The sequence below is a fragment of the Populus trichocarpa genome, chromosome 10 (genome assembly GCF_000002775.5).
Source record: "Populus trichocarpa isolate Nisqually-1 chromosome 10, P.trichocarpa_v4.1, whole genome shotgun sequence".
Lineage (NCBI taxonomy): Eukaryota > Viridiplantae > Streptophyta > Magnoliopsida > Malpighiales > Salicaceae > Populus > Populus trichocarpa.
In genome coordinates, this window is record NC_037294.2 from 3,023,129 (window position 1) to 3,033,159 (window position 10,031).

The 10,031-nt window shown below is 32.7% G+C and overlaps 1 protein-coding gene across 1 annotated transcript; it reads right to left on the reverse strand.

The window, feature by feature from the left end:
• Nucleotides 1-579: 579 nt before the first annotated feature.
• LOC7475389 (bifunctional 3-dehydroquinate dehydratase/shikimate dehydrogenase, chloroplastic) lies at nt 580-4,808 on the reverse strand. Its single transcript, XM_002314438.3, has 11 exons — nt 4,638-4,808; nt 4,302-4,552; nt 4,115-4,220; nt 3,803-4,021; nt 3,230-3,576; nt 2,949-3,012; nt 2,729-2,837; nt 2,492-2,635; nt 1,751-1,899; nt 944-1,106; nt 580-851 (listed from the first exon to the last, which is right to left on the reverse strand). Exons 1-11 carry the CDS (start codon nt 4,659-4,661, stop codon nt 811-813), a joined length of 1,617 nt encoding a protein of 538 aa, XP_002314474.1. The 5' UTR covers nt 4,662-4,808; the 3' UTR covers nt 580-810.
• Nucleotides 4,809-10,031: the final 5,223 nt, after the last annotated feature.

A 10,031-nucleotide genomic window follows, 5' to 3' on the forward strand; every position in this document is an offset into this window, starting at 1 on the left:
CAAGCCAAACCCAAAATATTTAGGTTTGGCAATGATACCAGACTCAAGAGTCATGGATCTGACAGTCTGTTGCGTCTTATGATCATACCAGTCATGGATCTGGTACTTGGGTCAGTCATGTTATCAAACTCAAGGAAATTTAAGTCAAACAAGGCTGTCAGACTTAAATTTACTTGAATAATAATAATAATAATAATAATAATAGTTAAATTTAAGTCAAACAAGGCTGAAGACAATCACTTAATTAGCATGTTGAGAAAAGATGCAAATTGAACAGATTCAAAGATAGATCACAGAGATTGATGGAACAAGTTACCAAATTAAAAAACAAGAGAATAAAAACGAATATTTGACAAACATTAAGATAAATTTAGGGTTTTGCCATAAAAGATAAGAAGAAATTACTAAAGACCACCAGTGTTTTACACCCTTTTCACGTGAACATGAGATCCACTATAAATTTTATTCACCAATCCCTCCTTTCTATTAGAAAGCAAGAAAAAAATAGGAGTGTACTGAATAATTTTTTGGCAAGAAGAATCCCTACATGCAGCTGTGAACACGGGTTTGGAAGGGATCAGAAGAATGGTCAGACACAGCAACTGACCAAATAAACTTTCATCACTTCGCAATACATAAGGTTTCCACTAGAGTTCACATAAATCCTAATCTATTTCATCAGTGAAAAATGAGTTACAGGTTGTGGGAATTAACAGTGTTAAATCAACCAGAGATCATTTAATACTTTAAATTGAGCCACAACGGAAAAAGAAACCAGCTGCAATATAATATTGGCGTTGCACCACCACTCTAGTACTTTGACATGATCTTCTGAAAGAGTTCTTTGGGTGCTGCAAAGAGAAAATGACAGATATATAGATCTGAATGAACCAAGAGAGTAATAGGGAGCCATAGTTATACAAGCTATAACTACCAAGCTTACCAGGTAATTCAGTAAACCTCTCAAACTGTTCGTATGCTTGCCCAATGAACATCTCTAACCCTGTGACAATCTTGGCTCCAGATTCTTCTGCTTCTCTCAAGAGTCTGGTTATTTTAGGGGTGTAAACAGCATCAAAAACCAGGGAGTAAGATCTCAAAGCGTTCTGCAAACACATCAAGCCTCTCAATACTATTTACCTCTGAAGGTGCTAACAGAGTAACCATGTGCAATAAAAGAACCTTTTATTTAATCAGGAAATCACTAAAAACCTTCTATAAACTTCTAAGATGCCAAATAACATTGCAAAGTGTCTAGCACGCAATCCCCCTTTTGGTCCATGTTTCCCTTAGCTCAGTGCTCTGTACTATTTCATAAGCTATCATCATGCTCTCACATCTAAGACACTTCTAGACCATCGTGGCTCAAACTCACAACATATTTTTCTGTCATTGGTTCATATAGGCCATAGCACATGAGGAAACAACTATATGTAGCTTTCTTCGATCTCAATCACCATACCCTCACAACTCACATGCCAAATTTAATGTTCCCTTCAAATAATGAACAATGATTTATCGATGTAGGAATAGTTGGGGATGTACAGAACGTTTGCAGTTCAGCAAAAGTTTAACCAATAGGATGGGCACATATCCATACCTATGTTCTTAAGACTTCATAAATCTATACAGAAATGAAAGTGCTGGCAAAAAAATTATATGGATGATCCAAAAGAAAACAAAAGTACATTTTTCATTTAAGGAGATGCATAATAATTGACAGAAAAAAACAGCATGATGGTAGAGAAACCTTGGAAACAGGTGTTTCATCGACTTTTGGTTGCATTCCAATAGATGTTGTGTTTGCAAGAATCATGCCATCCTCTGGATGGAAATTCTCCAGATCAGCAAGAGTTATAGCATCTCCTCCAATTATGTCAGCAAGTACTTTTGCGCGCTCTAGAAGGCAAACATATAAAATTAAAAAACTAAATCAAAATAAACAGGAAAAACACGGTTTGGGTTGGTAACACAGTATCCCAAGCAGAGCAAGGAGAATAATAATCCAACCACCACAAATGTACTGTGGAATTAAATCCTGTATAAAATTCACATGCACATGTGTATCGGAGGAGGGGGGGCGTATAATATGATTTTCTTTTATCAGCATGAGCATATAATATGATGGATTAAGAAAAACAAAGTCACCCTTCACCAATGAGTGCCTTGAGTTTTCACAAATTTCAACGACAAGGGAGTTATAAAAGAAACCAGTGAAGAGCTTTGGTTGCAGAAAAGAAACAGTGAAGAGAAGTTGAAAGAAGTGAAAGAAAAACAGTTTCCCCATTACAAGACAGGCTGAGAACAGCGAGTATCAAACATAAATTTAAAAAGGCAACAGCCAAAACGGTTTCTAGACTATTGAATAAATTTCTTCAAAAACCCATGATATTTCCTCTACCAAGTATTGCTGAAACACAGATATCATGAATTAGGAAATGGCATGAGCAGGTAAAAAATATTGCACAAAGTGAATGTACAGGAACCTCACCATAGGTGCGATTGGCAATGACAACTCTTGCCCCCTTTTCTTTTGCACCATAAGCAAGTGCCTTGCCGGCACCACCAGCACCAATGACCACAAACAACTTCCCAGCTAAGGGTGAACCAACTGTATTGCTAACATTTTGTGAGGCTGCAAGAAAATGAATGGAACCAAAACAGCTTAGTGTCTTAAAGGAAGATTCTATCAAGAGAAAAAATGTGTGTTCTCTTAAGAACTAAATACCTCGCAGTCCTTCCTCAATAGCAGAAATAGCACCAACATAATCTGTATTGTAGCCAAATAGCTTCCCATCATTTTGTCTTCTTATAATGCAATTAACAGCTCCTATTGACTGTGAGAGAAGATCAAGAGTAGATAAATCATTCATGTACGAAAGAAAATGTTTCAACACCCCAAGGTGGTCATAAACTTTAAAGTTAATCAAAGAGAGATAACACATTACCTTTGCAACTGGATGAACCTCATCACAGCACTTCGCAGCATCTTCTTTGTGAGGAATTGTGCAACTGAGTTTTAAACATCACACCATCAACAACTACCACACATTGCACTTATATATACAGCACAAGTTCCTTTTCACTTTGGCCAACGACTCATTAGAAGACTACTTACCAAAGGTAACAAAATCACACAAAATGGTTTTTGATAAAACTAAAGCAGGCAGGATATTATTAATATGAAAGCATTGTATTTAACAGCCAGTGATGCAAATAGAAATATAACCTGAATCCTGCAAAATCTGTGGATGAGTAAGTCTGGAGAAAACGTGCAATGTCATCCACTAATAAATGCACATAGACCCCATTGATACCAACTGACTTGAATGCTTCATTGAATAGAACAGGTGATTTGCTGTGGCCAACAGGCTTCCCAATAATTCCGAATACTTTAGTATCAGGTCCAATTAGTCTGAAGTTGTATAGATCTAACAAATCCTTGATCGTTGGTTGACCAGGGGCTGAAACAACCCCTGACTCAAGGGTGCCGAAGGTGAGATAACCACCGAATTTAGCGCAAAGTATCCGTGAAATCAATCCCCTCTCACCCATGACAAGTCCAATTATTGGAACCTAGCAATTATAATTCATGTTACTAAAGTAAATTTAGTTAAAGTTCCAGAAAATCATAAAATTTTAGAGTTACTATTCACAACTAATAATAAATTTAGTTAAACCACCAATCTTTTAAGTAAGTTTTTGATTCATCCTCTAAGCGGAAACATATTGTTAACAAAATAATACAGCCTCCACCTTGCTCTCTAATCCATAACAAAAGCATACTACGTACGCTTCTTACTTGAGAATGAACAGTTATTTGAAAAATGCGCGCAACATCAGAAATATCCAAAGCAGTCGTGGCAATCTTAACAATATCAGCACCGGCAGCCTGTATTCTTGCCACAAGATTACCAAGTTCCTCAACCGAGGGAGTATTCTCATAGTTGTGAGAAGAAACAATGAGCTTGCACTTCCCAGGCTTGTTTCCTCTTAGCAACTCATTGAATTCATGAGCAACCTTCACCAACAAAAATCAAACCGCTAATTAATATTTTTTAAAAAAAAAAAAAATCTAGCTTCTAGTTTCAAAAAAAAAGAAAGAAGAAGCAACCTTGAGCTCAACATCAATATAATCAGCTCCGAGCTCCATGGCTAATCGAAGCGCATCCAATCGCGGTTTTTCATCGCCATTATACTGACCACCTTCCCACATTGGCCTACAACAATAATTAAAAAAAAAATAAAAAGAAAAATCGAAAAAAGAAAAGGAAACGAAAAGGGGTATGTAGGTAAGGCACCTGTAAGTGAAAAGAGTGGGTAAAGGAGAGTGAAGAATTAGGGTTTTGATATCGGAATTAGGATTGAAATCCTTTAAACTATCCAAACGAATTTCAACCAAATCAGCACCCACAGATTTAGCTTCAGCCATAAGAATCGCCATCTTATCAACAGAATCAGCCATGATCGGCGTACATATTAATGTTGGATTCCTCCTTACTCCCCCGCTCCCCATTCCCACCGCGGCAGCAGCAGAAGGTGATGAAGCTAACTGTTATAGTTCCAATTTAAATACTACTTAATCAAGCAAACAAATGCACAGCTATAATAAAAGGAAAATAAATAACGTTAATTACCAGGACGTTGCTTGCAGAATCCATCTTTTCTTTCTTTCTTTTTGCTCTAAAAGTGTCTGTGCTGTTGTGGAAATGTTGACTGAGAGTTGGCAGGGGAGGGATAGAAAAGAAAAGAGAGAGAGGAAAAGGATAATTTGGTGTTTGGTGGAGTGCTGCTATTGTTGTTGTATGGTACAATGAGATGGGGGACTAAATTATAAATTAGTAACTTTAGTTTTTCAAAGGATTAATTAATCCCTATATTTTAAAATCTATTTGTAACTTCTTTTTTTTCCTCCTTCTTCTTCTTCTTCTTCTTGTCATGGTTGTCAAAACTAGCCTCAAGACCGACACCGAAAAGAGCTTGGGTCATTGAGTCTATTCGAGTTAACAGTATCCTTTTATTTTTATAAAATAAGATTAATTTTTTAATGTTGACCTGATTAAACTTGGACATGTCAACTGGATTTCATCAGGTCTTGTTCAATTTAAAAACTAGCTTAGGTCAAGTTCTAGGTTACTGGTTTTCTCAGTCAACTCGTCAAGTAAGGTCGGGTTTAAGAACTTTTTTTTGTTCATTTTATATTTTTTTTAATTTTTTTTTATTTTTATTTCAATGAACAGAAAAGAAAAAAAAATAGATGACATTGAAAGATTGATGGGAGAAGAATACATTTTTTGAAATAAATTAGTGTTAAATTAAGCATGGTAAACACTGGTTAAGGGATTAATTAATTATTTTTTAAAATTAAAAAGGACTATTTAATTTGTTTTGTAAATTTTAAAGGACTAATATATAATTTAATTCAATAAGATGATGTGTTGGTGTTTGGTGTGTTTGGGGTTTGGTGTAGTATGTGGTGTGTCGTTCAAATTTAGGAGTTTGGTAGTGTCACTTTTCAAGCCTCTCTCTTCTTCCCTTTTGTTCTTTTACGAAAGAAACAAGTCTATGTTTGGTCGGGAAGTCGTTCTTCCAAACGGAGTCGTTTCGAAATCTTTCTCTTTTCTTGGCAACGGCAAGTTGGTGACTTGTGAGTTGGGATAGGCATTATTAATTAGTAAGGTTTTTATTTACCGGAAAGTACTTGCTGAATTCTTAAAAAATAAATTATTTTTTATATATGATAATGTTATGGAAAATGAGTGAAAAAAAATACAGTATTTGATTATGTCATGAAAAATAATCTGAAAAATAATTTATTAATATTTTAATTTATTTTCTCAAGTTTATTGAAAGAATAAATATTCTACTTAATAGATGAAAAAAGTTGAAGGATTATGAAATTGAAAAAGAAAATCAATTTCATAAATTGTTTTAAATAAAAAATAGTAATCAAAAGAATAAAGACAAAATCTGATACATAAAAAAATTTCAACTAAGAAAATGATAAGAAAAAAAATGAATAATAATTAAAAGAATGAAGTCCAAGATTGATATAAAAAAAATTAAATCAAATTCTAAAAGATAAAATTGAAAATAAAATAAATAAATAAAGATTCAAAACAAAATATATAATAATCAAAAGATTGATAACCAAATTTGATATAATCAACAAATAACAAGATATTTTTAGATTTTTTATAATTTCTGGAAAGTATATTACATCCAAAATAAAAAAAAATACTTTTATGAAAACCAAGCTAAATTTTTCTTTAACTAAAAAGAGTTTTTTATTAACTAATTTTTCTAATGATAAATAAATATGGAAAAGTTTGTTCCATAAAACAAATAGGGCATTAATAGAAAAAACTTTAAAAATATCATTGATAATTGTTAAGCCCGATCAATTTTGATCGATTGATCTAGAAAACTCTTGATGTAAAACTTGATCCAAAATAGAATTTAAGTTAGATTGGAAGAAATATTGATACGGGAAAGCTTTTAGTGACCTGGCCAAACCTGACCGATACAACACTAATGAATTTTTTTCTCTTTAATAGAAATAATTGATCTGATTAATTTGATAGCTTATAAATTGATTCTAAATAATCATTCTAAATTCTAATTTAGAATAATAAATTATAAGAAATTCTAGATTTCATTTTTAATAAATTCTAAATAAATATAATTTTGAATTCAAATAAAATGAATAAAAAATGTTATGTATAATTTTGAATTCTATTCAAATAAAATGAATAAAAAATTTTATGTACTATATAAATTAAATGTATTACATGAATCTAAATGTTGTAAGCCTTTCAAAAGGAAATGGATTTTATAAAATTTTTATGGAAACCTTTTAAATATTTAAGCTAATGATTTAAAAGTATCATTCCCAATAGACCTAGGTAGGTTGGAATGCGCTAATAAAGCTAGTCCTATTTCAACTACCAGGCATTGAGGTCGTTCAACAAAGCCTATTTGTGCATGCATACAAAGACATGCTAAATGATGTTGAATGCCACAAGTTTTATAATAATTATGTACCTGTCTATATTTACTACTTTAATCAGTATGAATAATTTTAATTTTTTTTGTCAAAATAGAGTTCAAAATATATTTGGAATTGTATAAAAATGGTTTCGACCTCAAATTTATTTGTTAAAGGGAAAAGCCAAATAAATTTTGTATGATCATCCAAAAAAAGATATAATATAGATATCTATAACAAAAAATAGCTGAACTAGCCCCAACCATCATAATAAATTAGCTCTAAAGGTTGACTTTGATGATTAACAGAGGTTGAAAAAGGTAAATTATAGCTTTTGGCTAATTCGCATTCAGGACAAACTAAGTATCTATTATTAAAACAGGCATGAAGGTTATTGGATTTTTAAAATGTTGATAAGATGAAAATAGGCATGCCTTAAATGATGATGTCAATTGCAAAAAGAAATGTAGACGCCTACGAAAGCATAAGAGAGCTTGCTAAAGAGGCTTAGAGAAGCAATAAAGTTCATATTTACTATGGATTTTATCCAGGATGTTCCTCAAGTATTCCTTAATTAGAAAAAAAAAGGTGTTGTGAAACTCAAAATAAACATAATTATCATGAGTAAATTTTAGGCATGTATAAGATTTTTGGTAATCTCAAGAACAAAAAGAATTTGATCTAGAACAAAATACTTAGAATGTGAAGGCAAGAAAGTAGTGCTAGTGTGAGTTATATGCAAACCTGAACCATCATCTACTTGAATTTAATCAGTACCCACATACTTTATGCCATGAACATTGAGATTGTTAAAATTATTGATCAAGTGATGAGTTGCTTCAGTATTAGCATGCCACTCCTAATCACCAAACATCTATTTTTGAGTAGTTGAGAGATTGACCTGAGCATTCTAGCAAGGTGATGGTGTTAAAAAGTTCAGATCAATCCGCTTGAAGCATCTCGAGGCGGTATATACAGGCTTCTTATATATTTGGAACCTTAGATTGTTAGGATTGTGAAAAAAAGAATTTCACAAGCAAATCCTTAAAAAGAAATAGTGTCATGCACCCTTGCCTCGTCAATTGTCATGTCCATAATGACTAGAAAAATCTTGTTTCTTTGTGGTAACATTAGCCAAAGGAGAAGCAGAAGGAGTTGGCCGAAAGTGATGTTGAATTTAGACTTTACATGCAAGTAACATAAAAAAGACCCCCTCAAGAGCTAGGGAAGCATCATGAGCACCAATAGTGGTGACCAAAGAATAATAATCGAGTCCCAACCCTGCAAGAAGGTATGTGATGATAACATCACATTTCAAGGGCTAACCAATAAAAGGTCATCAATAAGCTTATTAATGTGGAAAAAAAAATATTTTGTAGCTGTTTGAGTTGTCTTGCGTGCAGAGGATAGTTGAGATCGCACATGAATTGCTTAAGCCTAAGACTAGGAAGAAAAAGTTGGTGTGAGATCCATCTAAAAGTGTATTGGAGTTGGTATGATAGGTGACTTGCACCAAAACTTTGTTAGTGAGCAAGGAAGTGAAACATTTGAGAATTAAATTATCCTGAGTTTTTTAAGTGTCAAGCAAGGGGTTGGCAAAAGTGGTGTCATCAGAAACAATGAGTTGTTTGAGTGGAGGTCTAAGGTTCCATCAATGTAGCACTCTTTTGCTCTTTAGATATGGAAGCATAGTCGTTTTCCATGTGAGAAAATTTTGTCGACTAAGCTTGGAAATATTAAAAGAGAAGAAGGGATGGAAAAGAAAAAGTTATGTGGCTTGCAAGTAAATGGTAGACATTGTGAAAGAAGAGTGTGAGTAATATTGGTTGACCGACTCTAATACCATGTAAAATTAAACAATAAATAGGATGGAAAGCTCTTTTCATTCATTATTTGATGTGTACATCTTAACCTCTAAATAATACAACTTGTATAACAAACATTTGAAACTAATATAACGAACCGCATATGTTTTGTGAAATTTAAAAAATACAAATATTTGAAACTTCCCCAAGATCATGTTGCTCCTTTTCTGTTGCATGATACTCAACTAAAAACTTGATCTTCGATTCCATTATATGTGGAAAGTCTGAATGCTCCAATAACCCTAAGCCTAAATTACTAAAAAAAATGGTAGTTTTGTTTTTCATTTAACTCAAACTTTATTCTAAAACGATGAGAATTATTGATTGCTCATAACAAATTATATTATTTGTTGTTCACACATAGAACTATGATATATAGAAACCACATTGCTCCAGATCTTTACAATATTATATGATTTTTCAATTTTATTTATTTGTAGAAGAAACTTTTTTTAATTTATTAGAGTTTGATACCTTTAAGTGAGAAATATTATGATTATGTTGGTCTAAATCCACTATATAATTGGCTTTTTAAGAGATTGTATCTTGAGCTTATAATGTTGCAATAGATTTTATCCTTAAAAGACATCTCTTAAGGAGAAAGGTGATATCTCAAGTTTATAAGTTGTTTAGTCCCTCAACTTCTAGCCAATATGAGATATTGGTATCATTATAGCTCCTTTAGTGGAGGGGTTTGTGAGAGCATATTGATCTCTATGATGGACAGAAATAATAACAACCCAATCCACAATGCAAAAATAAAAGCCTTACGGGGCATTGTATGGGCTTAGGCCTAAAAACTAGATTATTGGGAACAAAGGTTTGATCATTTAGAGCAAACCATAACAGATCTAGTTCGGCTGATAGATAACGCAAACAGGCATCGTGAAGAGGAAATGAATTTTCATGAAGAGTTACCTTGAGATAGGCCTAATTCCAGACCTATTCCTGAATTTGATGAGATTTCATTCTATAATGCTAAATCTTTGAAGAAAAGATTTATGAATTTGTTGATAGAATGAGAAACTTATTTTTATTTTAACAAAGTTCTTTATCATAAAAAGTAGAACCTGTTGTACACAAACTTTCTTATGGTGATAGAAAATGATGGTTTGAATTTCTACTTTAAAACTCATATCGATATGCATTTAATTTCATATTAGTAAGATTTAAGACAA